General features: G+C 45.1%; 1 protein-coding gene across 3 annotated transcripts in view; it reads right to left on the reverse strand.

The window, feature by feature from the left end:
• BRD2 (bromodomain containing 2) overlaps positions 1–19,432 on the reverse strand; it is a 36,023-nt gene extending 16,591 nt beyond the window's left edge. Inside the window, exons 1-5 of one of the 3 annotated variants that reach the window (XM_083881629.1) lie at positions 19,000–19,432; positions 17,849–18,155; positions 7,814–8,117; positions 3,874–4,011; positions 2,288–2,429 (exon numbers count right to left, since the gene is read on the reverse strand). In XM_083881629.1, the coding sequence (XP_083737755.1) occupies positions 2,288–2,429; positions 3,874–4,011; positions 7,814–8,117; positions 17,849–17,877 (613 nt within the window). In that variant the 5' untranslated portion in view covers positions 17,878–18,155; positions 19,000–19,432. Of the gene's footprint in view, positions 1–2,287; positions 2,430–3,873; positions 4,012–6,344; positions 7,736–7,813; positions 8,118–17,848 lie in introns of those variants that run through there. The other 2 variants (XM_083881631.1, XM_083881630.1) reach the window with 2 other exon arrangements.
• Positions 19,433–22,620: the final 3,188 nt, after the last annotated feature.

Raw genomic sequence — 22,620 nt, forward strand, 5'->3', positions numbered from 1 at the left:
TAAAGGACACAAAAAAAATGGAAAAAGGGATTTGTTATACCCTAAAGGACATAAAAAATCCTAGAAAAAGAGATTTGGAGATACAAAATAAAAAAAAATCTGGGAAAACGGGATTTGGAGACATGAAAACTCTGGAAAAGGGATTCGGGAAACCCTGAAGGACATAAAAAACCTGGAAAAAGGGATTTGTTATACCCGAAAGGACATAAAAAATCCTAGAAAAAAATCCTTTAGGATACACGGATTTGTCCCACGGGATCCCAAAAATTCAAGTGGTGGAGGTTGAGGGACACAAAAAAATCTGGGGAAAGATTTTGGAGAAAGAAAAATCCTGGAAAAGGGAACTGAGAGACACAAAAAAACTGGAAAAGGGAATAGAGAAATACAAAAAAAAAAAAAAAAAAATGGAAAAAGGGATTGGAAAACCCTAAAGGACATAAAAAACCTGGAAAAAGGGATTTGGGGACACCAAAAAAAAGGGAAAAATGAGATTTGGAGACACAAAACAACCAGAAAAAGGGATTGAGAGACACAAAAAAACTAGAAAAAAAACCAAAACAATTTGAAGGTACAAAAAAAACCTATAAAAGGGATTTGGGAAACCCTAAAGAACACAAAAATCTTGGGAAAAGGAATTTGGAAACACAAAAAAACTGGAGAAAAGGATTTGGGACATCCTAAAGGACGTAAAAAACATGGGAAACACAAAAAGTTTGGGAGAAGGGAACATAAAAACCTGGAAAAAAGGATTGGGAGACACAAAAAAACTGGAAAAGAACAATTTGAAGGCACAAAAAAAAACTGGAAAAGGGGATAGAGGGATAGAAAAAAAATCCTGGAAAAGGGATAAAGGGATTTGGGAAACCCTAAAGGACACAAAGATCTTGGAAAAAGGGATTTGGAGAGAAAAATCCTGGAAAAGGGAACTGAGAGACACAAAAAAAAATGGAAAAGGGGATAGAGAAATACCAAAAAAAACCTGGAAAAAGGGATTGGGAAACCCTAAAGGACAGAAAGATCTTGGAAAAAGGGATTGAGAGACACAAAAAAACTGGAAAAAAAAAATTCGAAGGCACAAAAACATCTGGAAAATGGGATAGAGACATTAAAAAAAAAAAGTGGGAAAAATGGATTGAGAGACACAAAAAATCTTGGAGAAAAAAATCTGGAAAAAAAAAGATTGGGAGACACAAAAAATTTGGGAGAAGGGAACAGAAAAACCTGGAAAAAAGGACTGGGAGACACAAGAATTGAAAAAAGGGATTTGGGACACACTAAAGGACATAAAAATCCTGGAAAAAGGGATTTGGGGACACAAAAAAAGTGGGAAAAGGGATTTGGGAACATCCCAAGGGACACTGAGGAAACACCCGGGACTTGTTGGGCTCCTCCTCCTCCTCCTGAGCTGGAAAAAACAGGGAAAAACATGGGAAAATCCATTTAAATTGGTTCAGGGATCCCAAAAATCCAAGTGGTGGGGATGTGAAATTCTTTGGAAAAAGGATTTGAATATGAGTATTAAAAATGGGGTTGGGATTCCTGAAGAGACACCAAAAATCTGGAAAAAAAAGGATTTGGAGACACAAAAAATCTGGAAAAGGGGATAGAGAAATACCAAAAAAAAAAAAAAACGACTGGAAAAAGGTATTGAAAACACACCAAAGGACATAAAAAATCCTAGAAAAAGAGATTTGGAGACACAAAATTTAAAAAAAACTGGGAAAAGGAGATTGGGAGACACAAAAACTCTGGAAAACGGATTTGGGAAACCCTAAAAGACATAAAAAATCTGAGTTTTATCCCAAATTCGGTGTTTTTAATCCAAATTTCAGGTATTTTATCCACTAATTCGGGGTTTTTTACCCTAAAATTGGGAGTTCTATCCCAAATTGGGACTTTTATCCCAAATTCAAGACGTTTTATCCCAAATTCCAGTATTTTAATCCCTAATTTGGGTGTTTGACCCTGAAATTAGGAGTTTTACCCCAAAATTGGGACTTTTATCCCAAATTCCACCTACTTTATCCCTTAATTTAGGGTTTTTTACCCCAAAACTAGGAGTTTTATCAAAAATTGGGAGTTTTATCCCAAATTCAGGATATTTTATCCCCTAATTTGGGGCTTTTTACCCTAAAATTGGGATTTTTACCCCAAAATTATGACTTTTACCCCAAATTTTACATGTTTTATCCCAAATTTTAGCTATTTTATCCCAAATTTTATCTGTTTTATCCCCAATTTTGTCTGTTTAACCCCCAAATCCCGGATTTCCCCCCAGATTTGGCACCTGCAGCGCGGGCAGCCCCTTTCTTGTGGCTGTTCTTGGCCAGGGGCAGCAGCAGCTCCTGCTCCTCCGGCGGCATCTGAGCCACTTTCTGCAGGAAAAGCTTCTCCAGGGTCTGAGCCATCAGCACGATGTCGTCTGTGGGCTGGGGAAGGGAAGAAAAATGGGATTGAGGGATGGAAAAGCAGCAGGAAATTTTTGGGAATTTTTTCGGAATTTTTGGAAATTTTTTTCCAATTTTTTTTAATTTTTTTCAATTTTTTTTGGATTTTTTTCCGACTTTTTTTGGGCTTTTTTCAGATTTTTTTCGTAATTTTTTCAGATTTTTTTGGGTTTTTTTCAGATTTTTTTGGCTTTTTTTTCAGATTTTTTTTGCATTTTTTTAACTTTTTTTTGGATTTTTTTGGGGGGGATTTTTTTCAGATTTTTTTCAGGGTTTTTTGGTATTTTTCTCAGTTTTTTTTTTTTTTTCAAATTTCTTTTTTTGTTTTTCAGAGTTTTTTAGATTTTTTTAGCATTTTTTCAGATTTTTTTCGTAATTTTTTCAGGGGTTTTTTTTGGATTTTTTTCGGCATTTTCTCAGTTTTTTTTATTTTTTTAGAATTTTTTGGCATTTTTTTCTGATTTTTTTGGCATTTTTTTCAGATTCTTTTCAGATTTTTCTCAGATTTTTTTTTTTTGGCTTTTTTTTTCAGATTTTTTTCGTAATTTTTTAAGATTTTTTTGGATTTTTTTGGATTTTTTTTTCAGATTTTTTTTGGCATTTTTTGGAATTTTTTTCAGACTTTTTTGAATTTTTTTTCAGATATTTTTGGCGCTTTTTTAAAATTTTTTCTCCATTTTTCCCATTTTTCCCCATTTTTACCTTGTAGATGTAGCAGCTGGTGAACTCAGTACTGTTCATATTTTTTCCCTTTTTCTGGTGTGTTTTTAGCCATTTTTAACCCATTTTTTGCCCGTTTTTCCCCATTTTTTTCCCCATTTTTTGCCCCTTTTTCCCCATTTTTTTTTCATTTTCTCCATTTTTCCCAATTTTTGTGTATTTTACCTTGTTGTAGATGTAGCAGTTGGTGAACATGACATTGTTTATACTTTTCCCTTTTTCTGTCATATTTTTAGCCTTTTTTTTCCCATTTTTTCCCCATTTTTCACCTGTTTTTCCCCATTTTTTTTTAAATTTTCTCCATTTTTCCCAATTTTTCCTATTTTTGTCTATTTTACCTTGTTGTAGATGTAGCAGTTGGTGAACATGGTGTTTATACTTTTCCCTGTTTCTTGGGTCTTTTTTTACCATTTTTTCCCCATTTTTTACCATTTTTTCCCCATTTTTTCCCCATTTTTTGCCCCTTTTTCCCCATTTTTTTTTTAATTTTCTCCATTTTTCCCTATTTTTCTGTTTTTTACCTTGTTGTAGATGCAACACTCGCTGAACATGATATTGTTCATATTTTTCCCTATTTCTGGTGTGTTTTTACCTGTTTTTTTGCCATTTTTTCCCCATTTTTTCCCCATTTTTCACCCGTTTTTCCCCATTTTTTTTTATTTTTCCCCATTTTTTCTCCATTTTCCCATTTTTTCCCCATTTTCACCTTGTTGTAGATGTAACAGTTGGTGAACATGGTGTTGAAGTCCTGCATGCACTCGGCCGCCCCCCAGTAATAATTGTTCTCCAGGCGCCGCTTGATGGTTCCCATGTCCATCGGCTGCTTGATGATCTTGTGGTAATCCTGGAAAAAATATAAATTTGGGGAGAAAAATCAGGATTTTGGGGCAAGAAAAAATTAATTTGGGAAAAAAAATCAAAAAATTTGGGGTAAAAATATAAAGTTTGGGGGAAAAAATTGAATTTTGGGGGGAAAAAATCTCAAATTTTGGGGGAAAAATGTCAAATTTTGAGCAGAAAAATCTCAAATTTTTTGGGGGGAAGAATGTGAAATTTTGGGGGAAATTCCCAAATTTTTTTAGGAAAAAAATGTCAAATTTTGGGGGAAAAATCTCAGTATTTGGGGGAAAAATCTCAATATTTGGAGGAAATTCCCAAATTTTTTAGGGGAAAAATTTCAAATTTTGGGAGAAATTCTCAAATTTTTTGGGGGGAAAAATGTCAAATTTTGGGGGAAAAATGTCAAGTTTTGGGCAAAAAAAATCAGGATTTTGCAGGGAAAAAAAATCCCAAATTTTGGGAGAAACTCTCAAACTTTGGGGAAAAATATTAAATTTTGGGGGAGAAATCTCAAATTTTAGGGGAAAAATCCAAATTTTGGGGGAAAAAATATTAATTTTTTGGGAGAACATTTCCAATTTGGGGCAAAAATATCAAAATTTTGGGGAAATTTTTAAATATTGGGGGAAAATCAAAAATTTGGAGGGAAAAAAATCAAATACTGGGGAAAAATATCAAATTTTGGAGGAAAAATCACAAATATTGGAGGAAAAAAATCAAAATTTGGGGGAAATTTTTAAATATTGGGGGAAAATCTGAAAATTTGGGGAAAAATATCAAATTTTGGGGGGAAAAATCAGGATTTTGGGGCAAGAAAAAATTAATTTGGGAAAAAAACCAAAAAAGTTGGGGTAAAATGTCAAATTTTGGGGGAAAAATGTCAAATTTTGGGGGAAAAAAATCCAATTTTTGGGAAAAATCTCAAATTTTGAGCAGAAAAATCTCAAATTTTTGGGGGGAAGAATGTCAAATTTTGGGGGAAAAATCCAATTTTTTGGGGAAAAAATGTCAAAATTTGGGGGAAAAATGTCAAATTTTGGGGGAAAAATCAGGGTTTTATAGGGAAAAAAAATCAAATTTTGATGAAAATTCCCAAAAGGTTTTAGGGGAAAATATCAATTTTTGGGGGGAAAACGTCAAATTTTTTGGGAAAAAAATTTCTTAATTTTGGGGGGGAAATATATTGAATTTTGGGGGAAAATATATTGGATTTTGTGGGGAAAAATATCAAATTTTGGCGAGAAAAATTAGGATTTTGGGGCAAGAAAAATGTAATTCTGGAAAAAAACGCAAATTTTGGGAGAAACTCTCAAACTTCGGGGAAAAATATCAAATTTTGGGGGGAAATTTCAAATTTTGGGGGGAAATTTCAAATTTTGGGGAGAAAAATATCAAATTTTGGGGGAAAATCAGGATTTGGGGCTCAGAAAATTTGGTAATCCTGGAAAAATCCAAAATTTAGGGGGGAAAAAATCAGGATTTTGGGGCAAGGGAAATAAGGAAAAGTGAAAATGGGGGTGCAGAGGGGAAACCCCCCAAAAAAATCCCTCCAAAAAATCACGTAAAAATCCAAAATAATCGCCAAAAACATCTCAAAAAATCCCAAAAAAATCCTCAAAAAAATCCTCAAAAAAATCCTCAAAAAAACTCTAAAAAAACCCTAAAAAATCCCAAAAAAATGCCGAAAAATACCCAAAAAAATCCTAAAAATTCCCAAAAAATCCAAAAAAAATCCTCAAAAAAACACTAAAAATACCCTAAAAAATGCCAAAAAATCCTCAAAAAATCCCAAAAAAATACCAAAAAATCCTAAAAAAGTACCAAAAAACCCCAAAAAATCCTCAAAAAATCCTCAAAAATTCCCCAAAAAAAACCCACTAAAAAAACCCAAAAAAAGCCAAAAAATACCCAAAAAATCCCGCAAAAAACCTCAAAAAAACCCTAAAAAAAACCCAAAAAATCCCAAAAAAATGCCGAAAAATACCCAAAAAAATCCCAAAAAATCCTCAAAAAAACCCCTAAAAAACCCCTAAAAAACCCCAAAAAAACCCTAAAAATTCCAAAAAAATCCCAAAAAATCCTCAAAAAAATCCTCAAAAAATCCCTAAAAAAACCCTAAAAATATCCCAAAAAAATGCCGAAAAATACCCAAAAAATCCTCAAAAAATCTCCCTTAAAAAACCTAAAAAAGCTCTAAAAAACCCCTAAAAATTCCCAAAAAAATCGAAAAAAAAATCCCCAAAAAATGCCAAAAAATACCAAAAAAATCCCAAAAATTCCCCAAAAAAATCCCTAAAAAATTCCCCTAAATAAAAAAAATAAATAAATTAGACTCACAGGCAATCCGAGCTTGACGGCGTCGACGGGCTGCCGGAAGGGCCAGGCGAACTGATGCTTCCAGAGCGCTTTCATCACCACCTTGTGCAGGTACTGCAGCTGGTTGGTGACTCTGCCCGGCTTTTTGGGGTTGGAAACCTCCGGGGGAGGAGGATTGGCCTGCGGGTTCTGCGCCAGCGAAGGCACCGACGCCATGGTGGGGCTCTCGAGGAGCCCAAAAAATCCCAAAAAACCCTCTGAAAAAAACCCTAAAAATCTCAAAAAAAAAATCTGAAAAATTTCCCTAAAATCCACCAAAAAATTCCGCAAAAATCTAAAAAAAACCACTAAAAAAATCTCAAAAATCCTCAAAAAGATCCCCAAAAAATCCCAAAAAATCCTCAAAAAATCCTCAAAAAAAAAAAACCTAAAAAAACCCTAAAAAAATCCCAAAAAATCCTCAAAAAAAACCTAAAAAAACCCTAAAAAAACCCTAAAAAATCCCCAAAAAATGCCGAAAAAATCCCAAAAAATCCCAAAAAATTCCTCAAAAAATACCCAAAAAATCCTAAAAAAATACTAAAAAAATCCCCAAAAAATCCCCAAAAAATCCTAAAAAAATCCCAAAAAAATCCCAAAAAAATCCCAAATAATAAATAATAAAATAAAACCAACACTCACAGGCAATCCGAGCTTGACGGCGTCGACGGGCTGCCGGAAGGGCCAGGCGAACTGATGCTTCCAGAGCGCTTTCATCACCACCTTGTGCAGGTACTGCAGCTGGTTGGTGACTCTGCCCGGCTTTTTGGGGTTGGAAACCTCCGGGGGAGGAGGATTGGCCTGCGGGTTCTGCGCCAGCGAAGGCACCGACGCCATGGTGGGGCTCTCGAGGAGCCCAAAAAAATCCCAAAAAAAACTCTGAAAAAACCTCCAAAAATCTCAAAAAAAAATCTGAAAAATTCCCCCAAAATCCACCAAAAAATTCCGCAAAAATCTAAAAAATATCCCCTAAAAAATCTCCAAAAATCCTCAAAAAAAACCCTAAAAAAATCCCAAAAAATCCCCAAAAAATCCTCAAAAAAACCCTAAAAAAATCCCAAAAAATCCTCAAAAAAACCCTAAAAAAACCCTAAAAATTCCCAAAAAAATCCTCAAAAAATCCCTAAAAAACCCTAAAAAAACCCTAAAAAAATCCCAAAAAATCCTCAAAAAATCCTCAAAAAAAACCTAAAAAAACCTTAAAAAACCCTAAAAAAACCACAAAAAAATCCTAAAAAATTACCAAAAAAATCCTAAAAAATTACAAAAAAATCCCAAAAAATGCCGAAAAAATCCCAAAAAATCCCAAAAAATTCCTCAAAAAATACCCAAAAAATCCTAAAAAAATACTAAAAAAATCCCCAAAAAATCCCCAAAAAATCCTAAAAAAATCCCAAAAAAATCCCAAAAAAATCCCAAATAATAAAGAATAAAATAAAACCAACACTCACAGGCAATCCCAGCTTGACGGCGTCGACGGGCTGCCGGAAGGGCCAGGCGAACTGATGCTTCCAGAGCGCTTTCATCACCACCTTGTGCAGGTACTGCAGCTGGTTGGTGACTCTGCCCGGCTTTTTGGGGTTGGAAACCTCCGGGGGAGGAGGATTGGCCTGCGGGTTCTGCGCCAGCGAAGGCACCGACGCCATGGTGGGGCTCTCGAAGCCCTCGTACAGCAGGGAGGGTTTGCGGATCCGTTTGCCGGGCGTGGAGTCCGTGGTGAGAGACATCAGGGTGGTGTTGCCTTCCCCTAAAATCCTGGAAAAGGAAAAAAAAAAAAAAATTGAGATGTTGAAGGGAAAAAAATCTGGAATTTTCGCGAAAAAATTTGGGGTGAAAATTGAAATTTTGGTCGAAATCGCGGTTAAAATTGGTGTTGAAACAGCTCTGAAATTGGAGATTCCGACCCCAAAAATTCACAGTTTTTTGGTGTTTTTCCTCAAAGGGTTAATGGAAAAGTTCCCAAAGTTCCCAAAATTCTCAGTAAAGAAATCAGGAAGAAAATCAAAATTTTGGGTTGAAATCGCAGCTGAAATTGTGGTTAAAACGGATCCAAAATAGACAATAATGACCCAAAAGTTCCCAGTTTTTTGGTGCTTCCCCCTAAAGGATTAACAGTAAAAGTTGCCAAATTTCCCAAAATTCACAGAAAAAAATTGTGAAGAAAATCGAAATTTTGGGTTGAAATTGCAGCTAAAATTGTGGCTAAAGTGGCTCCGAAATTGGCAGTTCCGACCCCAAAAATTCCCCATTTTTTAGTAGTTCCCTATAAGGGTTAATGAAAAAATTCCAAAAATTTTATGTTTCTTTTCAGAAAAATATCTGGAAAAAAATAAAAATTTTGCATTGAAATTGAGATTGAAATCGCATTTGAAATGGTCCCAAAATCGACGATTCTGACCCCAAGATTTCCCAATTTTTCAGTGGTTCCCTCAAAGGGTTAATGGAAAAGGTCCAGAAATTTTAGAATTTTCAGAAAAAAAAAAAATCGGGGTGAAAATTGAAATTTTAGTCAAAATCGCGGTTAAAATTGTTGTTGAAACGGCGCCGAAATCAACAATTCTGACCTAAAAATTCCAAATTTTCTGGTGTTTTTCCTCAAAGGGTTAATGGAAAAGTTACCAAATTTCCCAAAATTTCTACAAAATATTCCTGAAAAAAAAATCAGAATTTTGGGTTGAAATTGTGGCTAAAATGGCTCCGAAATTGGCGATTCCGATCCCAAAAATTCCCAGTTTTTTGGTGTTTTTCTCAAAGGGTTAATGGAAAACTTCCCAAAATTTCAGATTTTTCAGAAAAAAATCCTGAAAATATTGCTGAAAAAAACCCAAATTTTGGGTTGAAATTGTGGCTAAAATTGTTGTTGAAACGGCTCCGAAATTGGTGATTCTGACCCCAAAAAATTCCAAGTTTTTTGGTGCTTTTCCTCAAAGGGTTTAATGGAAAAGTTCCCAAAGTTCCCAAAATTTCTACAAAATATTCCTGAAAAAAATCCTGAAAAAATCACAAATTTTGGCAGAAATTGTGGTTGAAATTGTTGCTAAAACGGCTCCAAAATCGACAATTCTGACCTAAAAATTCCCAGTTTTTTGGTGTTTTTCCTCAAAGGGTTAATGGTAAAAGTTCCCAAAATTTTAGATTTTTTTCAGAAAAAAAAAAATCAGGAAGAAAATTAAAATTTTGGGTTGAAATTTTGGTTGAAATTGTGGCTAAAGTGGCTCCAAAATTGGCACTTACGACCCCAAAAATCCCCAAATTTTTGGCGGTTCCCACAAAGGGTTAATGGAAAAATAACCAAATTTTCTAAAATTTCTACAAAATATTCCTGAAAAAAATCAAATTTTGGGCTGAAATCGCAGCCAAAATCACAGATAAAATGGCTCAGAAATTGGTGATTCTGATCCCAAAAATTCCCAATTTTTTGGTGCTTTTCCTCAAAGGGTTAATGGAAAACTTCCCAAAATTCCTACAAAATATTACTGAAAAAAATCAAAATTTTGGGTTAAAATCATGGAAAAAACGGCAACAAAATGGGAAATTCTGACCCAAAAATTCCCAATTTTTTGGTGCTTTTCCCAAAGGGTAAATGGAAAAAGTCCAGAAATTTTAAATTTTTCAGAAAAAAAGTCTAGAAGAAAATCAAATTTTGGGTTGAAATCATGGTTAAAATTGTGGTTCAAATGGCGTCAAATCTGGTGGTTCCGACCCAAAAAATTCCCAGTTTTTTGGTGTTTTTCTCAAAGGCTTAATGGAAAACTTCCCAAAATTTCAGATTTTTCAGAAAAAAATCCTGAAAATATTCCTGAAAAAAACCCAAATTTTGGGTTGAAATTGTGGCTAAAATTGTTGTTGAAACGGCTCCGAAATTGGTGATTCTGACCCCAAAAAATTCCAAGTTTTTTGGTGCTTTTCCTCAAAGGTTTAATGGAAAAGTTCCCAGAATTTTCTGAAAAAAATCCTGAAAAAAAATCACTAAAAATTCCTGAAAAAAACCCCAATTTTTGCTGAAATTGTGGCTAAAACGGCTCTGAATTTGGTGATCCTGACCCAAAAAATTCCCCATTTTCTGGCGGTTCCCTCAAAAGGTTAATGGAAAAAATTCCCAAAATTCCTACAAAATATTCCTGAAAAAAAATCAAAATTTCGGGTTGAAATCGTGGTGGAAATGGCGCCAAAATTGGCGATTCTGACCCAAAAATTCCCAATTTTTTTGGTGCTTTTACCCCAAGGGAATTTCAGGCACAAAATTCCAGGAGATCCCTGGGGATCTCAGGGAAAAATTCCTGAAATTTTTGGTTCCGGAATTCCGGGAATTTCAAACAGAAATTCCTGAGGGTTTTGGACATGAAATCTTGGGAATTTCAGGGAAAAATTCCTGAGGATTTTGGACGTGAATTCCTGGGAATTTCAGGCAGAAAATCCCTGAGGATTTTGGGTGTGAAATCCCGGGAATTTCAGGGAAAAAAATCCTGAGGGTTTCGGATGTGAAATCTTGGGAATTTCAGGGGAAAATTCCTGAGGATTTTGGTTCTGGAATTCCGGGAATTTCAGGCAGAAATTCCCGAGGAATTTGGGTGTGAAATCCAGGAATTTCAGGGAAAAATCCTGAGAATTTGGGGTGTGAAATCTCGGGAATTTCAGGCAGAAATTCCTGAGGATTTTAGACATGAAATCTTGGGAATTTTAAGCAGAAATTCCTGAGGATTTGGGGTGTGAAATCTTGGGAATCTCAGGGAAAAAATCCTGAGGATTTTGGCCGTGAAATCTTGGGAATTTCAGGCAGAAATTCCTGAGAATTTGGGTGTGAAATCTTGGGAATTTCAGGCAGAAATTCCTGAGGATTTTGGCCACAAAATTCCAGAAATTCTGGTTGTGAACTCAAGGGAATTTCAGGAGAAAAAAAATCCTGAGAATTTCACCCATAAACTCCTGGGAATTTCAGGAAAAATTCCAGAGGATTTTGGCCACAAATTCCAGGAATTTCAGCCAGGAGCTCAAATGAATTAAACCCACAAATTCCCAGCAATTCCAAATGTGAATTTTCAGGAACCTCAGACACAAATTCCCGAGGATTTTGGCTCCGAATCCCAAAAAATTTCAACGCAAACCCCACAAATTTTAACCATAAAATCCCTGGAATTTTTACCCCTAAAATCTCAATATTTTTTCCCCATGAACTCCAAGAAATTTTAACCCTTAACCCCCCCAGAAATTCCAGCCCTAAATTCCCAGAAATTCCAACCCCAAATTCCCAGAAATTCCAGGCACAAAACTCATCCACAGGGACACAACAGACTCCGACAACGAATTTATAGGAAAATCCAAGAATTTAGGGGAAAAATCAGGATTTGGGAGGAACAAAAAGAGAGTGAGGGCACTAAAAATCCATTAAATCTGTGGGAAAAGTTGGAAAATAAACCATGAGGATTTGGGGGTTCAGGAATGGGGAACCCCAGGACACAAATCCCAAGGATTCTGAGACTCTCAGGGCTCCAATCCCAAGGATTTTGGGGGATTCAGGATTTGGGGATTTTGATCCCAGGGATTTGGGGACCCCCAGGACACAAATTCCAAAGATTTTGGGACCCCCAGGAATCCAATCCCCAGGAATTTGGGGAGATCCACAAACAGGAACACAGATCTCAAGGATTTGGGGACTCCCAGGACACAAATTCCAAGGATTTGGGGATCTCAAAACACCAATCCCAAATATTTGGGGATTCCCAGAACTCAAATCCCAAGAATTTTGGGGTATCCAGGATTTGGGGACCCCCAGGACACCAATCCCAATGATTTGGAGACTCTCAGGACATCAATCCCAAGAATTTTGGGAGGATCCAGGATTTGGGAACCCTCAGGACACCAATTCCAAATATTTGGGGACGCTAAGTCACTGATCCCAAAGATTTGGGGTCCCCCGGGACATCAATCCCAAAGATTTGGAGACCCCCAGGACACCAATCCCAAAGATTTGGGAACTCTCAGGACTCAAATTCCAAGGATTTGGGGACCCCTGGGACACTGATCCCAAGAATTTTGGGGGATCCAGGAATGGGGACATCAACCCCAAGGATTTGAGGATCCAGGATTTGGGGACCCCCAGGACACCAATCCCAAATATTTGGGGACTCTCAGGACACCAATCCCAAGGATTTTGGGAGGATCCAGGACACTGATCCCAAGGATTTGGGGACTCTCAAGACACCAATCCCAAGAATTTTGGGAGGATCCAGGACACTGATCCCAAATATTTGGGGACTCTCAGGACACCAATCCCAAGAATTTTGGGAGGATCCAGGACACTGATCCCAAGGATTTGGGGACTCTCAGGACTCCAATCCCAAGAATTTTGGGAGGATCCAGGATTTGGGAACCCTCAGGACACCAATTCCAAATATTTGGGGACCCTAAGTCACTGATCCCAAAGATTTGGGGACCCCCAGGACATCAATCCCAAAGATTTGGGAACTCTCAGGACTCAAATTCCAAGGATTTGGGGACCCCTGGGACACTGATCCCAAGAATTTTGGGGGATCCAGGATTTGGGGACCCCCAGGACACCAATCCCAAATATTTGGGGACTCTCAGGACACGAATCCCAAGGATTTGGGGACCCCCAGGACACCAATCCCAAAGATTTAGGGACCCCCAGGACATCAATCCCAAAGATTTAGGGACCCCAAGGACACCAATCCCAAAGATTTGAGAACTCTCAGGACACTAATCCCAAGGATTTGGGGACCCCTGGGACACTGATCCCAAGAATTTTGGGGGATCCAGGAATGGGGACATCAACCCCAAGGATTTGAGGATCCAGGATTTGGGGACCCCCAGGACACCAATCCCAAATATTTGGGGACTCTCGGGACACCAATCCCAAGGATTTTGGGAGGATCCAGGATTTGGGAACCCCCCAGGACACCAATTCCAAATATTTGGGGACGCTAAGTCACTGATCCCAAGGATTTGGGGACCCCCAGAACTCCAATCCCAAAGATTTGGGAACTCTCAAGACATCAATCCCAAGAATTTTGGGAGGATCCAGGATTTAGGAACCCTCAGGACCTCCAATTCCAAGGATTTGGGGACCCCTGGGACACTGATCCCAAGAATTTTGGGGGATCCAGGATTTGGGGACCTCTAGGACACCAATCCCAAAGATTTTGGGGGATCCAGAATTTGGGGATCCCCATTTTTCCCTAGACCTGACCCCTGGGTGACCCCGGGTCTGTCCCCAAGGCCACGACACCGGTGACAATGACAGGGTGACCTCGGTGACACCGACAGAGTTTGGGGGTCCCAATGTCACTGTCACAGCCTGGGGGTGGCACTGCCACCATTTGGGGGGTCCCAATGTCACTGTCACAGCCTGGGGGTGACACTGCCACGATTTGGGGGGTCCCAATGTCACTGTCACAGCCTGGGGGTGACACTGCCACACTTTGGGGGGGTCCCAATGTCATTGTCACAGCCTGGGGGTGGCACTGTCACATTTTGGGGGGTCCCAATGTCATTGTCACGGCCTGGAGGTGACACTGCCACACTCTGGGGGGTCCCAATGTCACTGTCACAGCCTGGGGGTGACACTGCCACGATTGGGGGGTCCCAATGTCACTGTCACAGCCTGGGGGTGGCACTGTCACATTTTGGGGGGTCCCAATGTCACTGTCACAGCCTGAGGGTGACCCAGGCCCACCATGAGGGTCCCACAGTGACACTGCCACCCTTTGGGGGATCCCACAGTGACACTGTCACAACCTGGGGGTCACAATGTCCCTGTCACAGTGGCTGTGTCACTTTGGGACCCCTGTGCTGTGACAGGGACACCGGGACCCCTCAAATTGTCACCATGTCATCATGAGACCCCTGTGCTGGGTCTGTGTAACCCCCAGGCTGTGACAGTGACACTGGGGGACCTCCTGTGCTGTGACAGTGACACAACCCTATCACAGGAGCCCCACGGTGACACTGTCACAGTCTGGGGGTCCCACAGTGACACAGCCACAATTTGGGGACCCCCAATGCCACTGTCACAGCCTGGGGGTGACACAGGCCCAGCACGGGGATCCCAAAGTGACATTACCAGGATTTGGGGGGGTCCCAATGTCACTGTCACAGCCTGGGGGTGGCACTGTCACACTCTGGGGGGTCCCAATGTCCCTGTCACAGCCTGGGGGTGACACGGGCCCAGCATGGGGGTCCTACGGTGACACAACCACAAATTGGGGATCCCAAAGTGACACTACCAGGGTTTAGGAATCCCACTGTCACTGTCACAGCACAGGAGGTCCCACAGTGACAGAACCACAATTTGAGGACCCCCAGTGTCACTGTCACAGCCCTGGGGGTGACACAGACCCAATACAGGAGTCCCACTGTGACACTGCCACAATTTGGGGGTCCCACGGTGACACAACCACAGTTTGGGGACCCCCAGTGTCACTGTCCCAGCCTGAGGGTGACGCAGGCCCAGCACGGGGGTCCCACAGTGACAGAACCACAATTTGAGGACCCCCAGTGTCACTGTCACAGCCTGGGGGTGACACAGACCCTGCACAGAGGTCCCAAAGTGTCACTGCCACAATTTTAGGGTCCCACAGTGACACAGCCACTATTTGGGGGTCCCAATGTCCCTGTCACAGCATGAGGGTGACACAGATGTAGTACAGGGGTCCCACAGTGATAGTGCCACAACTTGGGGATCCCAAAGTGACACTGCCAGGATTCAGGGACCCCACTGTCACTGTCACTGTGTCACTCTCACAGCCTGGAGGTGACACAGGCCCAGCATGGGGATCCCAAAGTGACACTGCCAGAATTTGTGGGATTCCTGTGTCACTGTCACAGCCTGGGGGTGACACAGACCCAGCATGGGGATCCCAAAGTGACAGAACCACAATCTGGGGGTCCTCATGTCACTGTCATGAGGGGAGGTCCCACAGTGACACAACCTCAATTTGGGGATCCTATGGTGACACTGTCACAACACGGAGGTGACACTACCACAGCCTGGGGGTCCCAATGTCCCTATCACAGCATGAGGATGACCCAAACCCAGTCCAGAGGTCTCACAGTGACAGTGCCACAATTTGGGGATCCCAAAGTGACACTACCAGGATTTAAGAACACCAATGTCACTGTCACAGCACAGGAGGTCCCAAAGTGACACAGCCACAATTTGGGGTCCCCATGTCACTGTCACAGCCTGGGGGTGACACACACCCTGCACAGGGGTCTCAGGATGCCACGTGAGACCCACAGTGACACTGTCACAATTTAGGAGTCACAAAGTGACCCTACCAGGATTTAGGAATCCCAATGCCACTGTCACAGCACAGGAGGTCCCAAAGTGACACTGTCACAATTTGGGGACCCCCAGTGTCACTGTCACAGCCTGGGGGTGACACAGGCCCTGCACAGGGGTCTCAGGATGCCACATGGGACCCACAGTGACGCTGCCACAATTTAGGAGTCATGAAGTGACATTACCAGGATTTGGGGGGTCCCAATGTCACTGTCACAGCACAGGAGGTCCCACAGTGACAAAGCCACAATTTGGGGACACCAGTGTCCCTGTCACAGCAGGGAGGTGACACAGGCCTAGCATGGGGGTCCCAAAGTGACACAGCCACAATTTGGGGGTCCTAAAGTGACAAAGCCACAACCTGGGGGCCCCCAATGTCACTGTCACAGCATGAGGATGACACAGGCCCAGCACAGGGACCCTGAAGTGACAGAGGCACAATTTGGGGGTCCCACAGTGACAGAGCCACAATTTGGGGATCCCCAGTGTCACTGTCACAGCCTGAGGGTGACACAGACCCAGCACAGGGATCCCAAAGTGACACAGCCACAATTTGGGGACCCCCATGTCACTGTCACAGCCTGGGGGTGACACATGCCCAGCATGGGGATACCACAGTGACCCTACCAGGATTTAGGAATCCAAATGTCACTGTCACAGCACAGAATGGCCCACAGTGACAAAGACACGTTCTGGGGACCCTCAGTGTCACTGTCACAGCCTGAGGGTGACACAGACCCTGCACAGAAGTCCCACAGTGACACAGCCACAATTTGGGGGTCCCAATGTCACTGTCACAGCCTGGGGGTGACACAGACCCAGCACAGGGATCCCAAAGTGACACAGCCACAATTTGGGGACCCCTAGTGTCACTGTCACAGCCTGAGGGTGACCCAGGCCCAGCATGGGGATCCCAAAGTGACATTACCAGGTTTTGGGGGGTCGCAATGTCACTGTCACAGCATGAGTGTGACCCAGCACAGAGGTCCCACAGTGACACTGCCAGGATTTAGGGGTCCCAGTGTCACTGTCACAGCCTGAGGGCGACCCAGGCCCAACATGGGGGTCCCACAGTGACACAGTCACAATTTGGGGGGTCCCAATGTCACCATCACAGCACAAGGATCTCAAAGTGACACAGACACAATCTGGGAGTCCCAAAGTGACACTACCAGGATTTAGGGGTCCCAGTGTCCCTGTCACAGCACAGGAGGTCCCACAGTGGCACAGACACAATTTGGTGGTCCCACAGTGACATTATCAGGATTTGGGGGGGTCCCAGTGTCACTGTCACAGCCTGGGGGTGACACAGACCTTGCACAGGAGGTCGCAAAGTGACACTGTCACAAATTGGGGACCCTCAGTGTCACTGTCACAGCCTGGGGGTGACACAGGCCCACCATGTGGGTCCCACAGTGACACAGCCACAGTTTGGGGGTCCCAAAGTGACACTACCAGGATTTAGGAATCCCATGTCACTGTCACAGCCTGGGGGTGACACAGGCCCAGCACAGGGGTCTCAGGATGCCACACGGGACCCACAGTGACACTGCCACAATTTCAGGGTCCCAGTGTCACTGTCACAACCTGGGGGTGACATAGGCCCAGCATGGGGATACCACAGTGACCCTACCAGGATTTAGGAATCCCAATGTCACTGTCACAGCACAGGAGGTCCCACAGTGACAAAGCCACACTCTGGGGACCTCCAGTGTCACTGTCACAGCCTGGGGGTGACACAGGCCCTGTGCAGAGGTCTCAGAATGCCACATGGGACTCACAGTGACACTGCCACACTTTCAGGGTTCCCATGTCACTGTCACAGCACAGGAGGTCCCACAGTGACAAAGCCACAATTTGGGGACACCAGTGTCACTGTCACAGCATGAGGATGACCCAGACCCAGCACAGGAGGTCCCAAAGTGACAAAGCCACACTCTGGGGACCCCCACTGTCACTGTCACACAGCCTTGGCCTGACCCAAACCCACCACAAAACTCCCACGGCGACACTTTTACACTTCATGCCTCCCCATCCACACAAACCCCAATCTGGAGACAACAACACCCCACAAACAACCCAACCCCAAAAACCTCCAACCAGGCCTCACCCCCTTTAAAACCCCCTTTAAAAACCCACATTTCCCCCCAAAAAAAATATTTTCCCAACGGCGCTCAGCACTTACTTGCTCTGAGGATTCACGTTCTGCAACATCCCGGCGGTTTCGTGCTCGGCCCGCGGGCCTTCACCTCCTCCTTCTCCTCCTCCTCCTCCTCCCGCCGTCTCCTCCGAGGAGCCCCCCACTTTGGCCGGCCCAACTGCGCCGTTCACCGGCCCGGTGCGGGCCCCGGCGGGGCTTCAGCGCATCAGGAAGGGACGGGGGGTCTTGGCGGAGCCCCCTCCCCGTTTTCGGAGCGGAGGGAGGGCGATGAGGGAGGGACGGGCCCGGCTTCACATCGGCGGGGGCGCGGCGGCGAAAATGGCGGCGCGGTCTGAGGGGTGGGAAAAGGAGGGAAAAGGGTTGGATGGTGGAGACGGTTAAAAATAGTTAAAAATGAATTAAAAATTAGTTTAAAAATTAATTGAAAATTAAGTAAAAATAAATTAAAAAATAAAATAAAAAATAAAATAAAAAATAAATAAAAATAAATAAAAAATTAAATATAAAATAATTTAAAAATAATATAAATAATAAAATAAATAATAAAATAATAAGATAAAATATAAATGAAAAATAAAGCGAAATTTAAAATGTAAAACGAAATTAAATTAAAAATAAAATTAAAAGTTAAAGTAAAAAAATAAAGTTAAAAATAAAATAAAGAGTAAAATTAAAAATAAAGTTAAAAATAAAATAAAGAGTAAAATAAAAAATTAAAATGAAAAATAAAATAAGAATAAAATAAATAGTAAAATAAAAAATAAAGTTAAAAATAAAGCAAAAAGTAAAACAAAAAAATTTAAATGAAAAATAAAGTAAGAATAAAATAAATAGTAAAATAAAAAATAAAGTTAAAACTAAAATAAGAAATAAAAAAATTAAAATAAAAAATAAGAATGAAATAAAAATAAAATAAAAGATAAAATAAAAAATAAAATCAAATTAAAAATAAAATTAAAAATAAAATAGGAAATAATTTTAAAAATCAAATAAAAACAAAATTAAAAATAAAAAAAAATTTCAAAATAAAATAAAAAATAAAATAAAAAATAAAATAAGAAATAAAATAAGAAATAAAATAAAAGATCGAGGTGAACAGAAAAAAAAAAAAAAAAGTGGCAGTGACGAGGAAAGGAAGGAGGGGGGGTATCAATCCTTCCTTCCCAGAGCCTCACCCGGACCCGCCGAACGCGGCGCGACCCGTTCGATACAAGCCGGGGCCCGAAGGGCTGCGAGGCGGGCGGAGCGAGGAACAGCAGCCGCGCCGGGAAGAGGCGGATGACGGCGGATATTTCGGGCGGGAAAAGCTTCAGCCGCCGCGCTCCATCTTGGCTCGCTGAGGGCTGAGGGAAAAGCGTGAGGGGAGAGGGAGGGGGGGGGATGGAGGAAGAAGCCGGGCGGAGGCGGCCTCCCCTCTCTCTCTGTCTCTCTCTCTCTCTCTCTCTCGCCGCCGGTGGCCGCAGGCAGGGGTCGCTGCGGAGGCCGGGGAGGGTCCGGGGAGGGTCCCGGAGCCCTCCGGGACGGCGGAGGCGGGGGATGGAGCCGGGTTGGGGCCGCCCCCCGCGCGCGCCGGGCCCGACCCGCTCCGTCCCTTCGTCCCCGCGAAATGGCGCCGCTCGGCCTGCCCCCGCCCGCCCTTATATAGACGCCAGCCGCCACGCCATTGGACGCCGCCGGCGCTGACGTCACCCAACCGACCCGCCCCGCCCCGCCGCGGCCTCATTGGGCGGAGGCAACACTGTGCAGAGGCTGCGATTGGCTGAGGGCGCCGTCAATCACCGCCGCGGCTCCCCGCCCCGGCCGGCCTTCCGCCCAGCGCCTCACCCCACGCGCGCTGCGATATCGGCGCTGATTGGCCGGCGCGGGCGCCCGCCGGGCGGTGATTGGCCGGCGCGTCACGCGGGGGGCGGGAGCAGCCGCTGATTGGCGGCGGCGTCCCGAGGGGAGGCAGGCGAAGGAGGAAGAAGAAGCCGGCAGGCGCCATCTTGAATGGCGGCGGTGGCGGCGGCCGGACAATGAGCGCGGCCGGTCCCAGCCGGACCCTCCGCTTCCCCCGCCGCTCCTCGGCCTCGGCGACCTCCCAGAGCGCTCCCCCGCCGGGCCGGGATTCACCCCCCTCGCGGCGCTCGCACAGGCCGCACTGCGCCGTTAAACCCCGCACCCCCTTTCTAACCACCCCCCCCCCGCCCTTGAGCAGCCACGCAAAGCTTCGCCCCCCGCGTCCTGCGGCGCCCACGGGCTCCGGGGACGCTCCATCTTTTCCCTAAGCACACGCTGGGGGCCACAACCCCCACGTTCACGCCGCTACGGCAGCGGCCAACCGCACTAAAACCCCGATTTACCATTCCCCCCCCCAACCCCATGAAACCCCCAATCCTTTCCCTACCCACTGTCGAACCCTCAACGCTTTTTTCCCCCCTTTTCACGCTCAGGGGGAAAAAAGAATCGCGTCCTTCCCAACCTCCCCCCCCACCCCGCTAATTTTTCCCTGCTCTCGCAGGACACGGGCGGCTCCGTGTGGCGTCCGATTCCCTTCCCCCCCCCCCTTCTCTCCACCGTGACACAGCATTTGGGGCCGCGCCCGCCGCCGCCGCCCCCGCTCGAACAACCCCAAACATGGCGCTTTTCGCCCCAAACCGCCGCCCCCGCCGGCAGCACAAAGCCGCGCCCGCCCCCGCTGTCAATCAAGGCTTTTGCTGTTTCTGATTGGTGGAGCCGCGGTGAAGGGGCGGGGCAAAGCGTGATTGACAGCGCGCGGTGGTTACGTCACCTTCCACCCCGCCTTCGCTGTGGGGGGGGCAAGGCGAGGCCTTTCCCCCCCCCCCAAAAAGGCTTTTTACTCACCTGAAGCGCCGCCGTTTCAGCTCGGCCCCGCTTCATCTTCTTCCTTTTTCCGTTTTTCTCCTCCTTAAAAAACCTCCCCGCTTAAAAAAAAAAAAAAAATTCGGGTTTGAGGGAGTTTAAAAAAAAATAAAAAAAAACCATCCCGGGGCAGAAAAAGGGAGCCGCGCGCCTACGTCACCCGCGCGCTGATTGGCTGGCGGGAGGTCACGTGGGGCTTCCCGCCGTTCCCACGGGGGGCCCCCCCTCCCATTCATGACCCCCCCCTCCCTTGGCGGGAAAAAGGCGCCGCGGGGTCCTAGCGCCGCCCCCGTGCGCATGCGCAGTGAGGGGGCGCTGCAGAGTCAATGGAGGGGGGGGCACCCATGGGGGGTCCAGGATTGGGGGGGGATTTAGGGTCCCAAAAATTTCCAGGAGAGGGTCACCGTGATATTCGTGGGATGTCCCTTGGGGGTGCCAAGAGGGGTGGGGGGCACCCATGGGTGTCCATGGTGGGATTTGGGGCCACCCATGGGAGGATTTGGGGTCCCAAAAATTTATTGGGTGTCCCCATGGGGGTCGGCGACATTCCTGGGGTGTCCCAGTGCCATCCCTGGGGGGGGTGGGATGAGGGTGGGGGGCACCCAAGGGGGTCCATGATGGGGGTGGGAGGGTCCCAAAAAATTCCAGGGGTGTCCTCAAGACATTCCTGGGAATTCCCTTGGGGGTCCCAAGAGGGGTGGAGGGCACTCATGGGGGTCAGTGATGGGGTGGGGGTCACCTATGGGTGTCCATGATAGGATTTGGGGGCACCCATGGGAGGATTTGGGATCCCAAAAATTCCTGGGGTGTCCCCACGACATTCCTGGGATGTCCCTTGGGGGTCCCAAGAGGGGTGGAGGGCACCCATGAGGGTCTGTGTTGGGGTGGGGAGGCACCCATGGGTGTCAGTGATGAGGTGGGGGGGCACCCACGATAAGAGGAGGGGCCCAAAAATTCCTGGGGTGTCCTCAAGACGTTCCTGGGAATTCCCTTGGGAGTGCCAGGAGGGGTGGGGGGCACCCATGGGGGTCTGTGATGGGATTTGGGGACACTCACGGGGATCTATGTTGGGGTGGGGGGCACCTATGGGAGGATTTGGGGTCCCAAAAAATTCCTGGGGTGTCCCTACGGGGGTCGGCGACATTTCTGGGATGTCCCTTGGGGGTGCCAGGATGGGTGGGGGGCACCCATGGGGGTGCCAGGATGGGTGGGGGGCACCCATGGGTGTCCATGATGAGGTGGGGGACACCCATGGGAGGATTTGGGGTCCCAAAAATCCCGGGGATGTCCCCACGACATTCCTGGGATGTCCCTTGGGGGTGCCAGGAGGGGTGGGGGGCACCCATGGGGGTGCCAGGATGGGTGGGGGGCACCCATGGGTGTCCATGATGAGGTGGGGGACACCCATGGGAGGATTTGGGGTCCCAAAAATCCCGGGGATGTCCCCACGACATTCCTGGGATGTCCCTTGGGGGTGCCAGGAGGGGTGGGGGGCACCCATGGGGGTGCCAGGATGGGTGGGGGGCACCCATGGGTGTCCATGATGAGGTGGGGGACACCCATGGGAGGATTTGGGGTCCCAAAAATCCCGGGGATGTCCCCACGACATTCCTGGGATGTCCCTTGGGGGTGCCAGGAGGGGTGGGGGGCACCCATGGGGGTCAGTGATGGGGTGGGGGGCACCTATGGGGGTCCATGATGGGGTGGGGGGGCACCCACAGAAGGATTTGGGGTCCCAAAAAATTCCAAGGGTGTCCCCACGACATTCCTGGGATATCCCTTGGAGATGCCAAGAGGGGTGGGGGGCACCCATGGGGGTCCATGTTGGGATTTGGGGTCCCAAAATTCCAGGGGTGTCCCCACGAGGGGGTCCCCGCCACCCCCCAGTGACGTCACAATTATCACTCGTGTCCCCCTAATTAACCCCGCACCCC

Source organism: Zosterops lateralis, assembly GCF_965231275.1.
Source record: "Zosterops lateralis genome assembly, chromosome: 35".
Taxonomy (NCBI): domain Eukaryota; kingdom Metazoa; phylum Chordata; class Aves; order Passeriformes; family Zosteropidae; genus Zosterops; species Zosterops lateralis.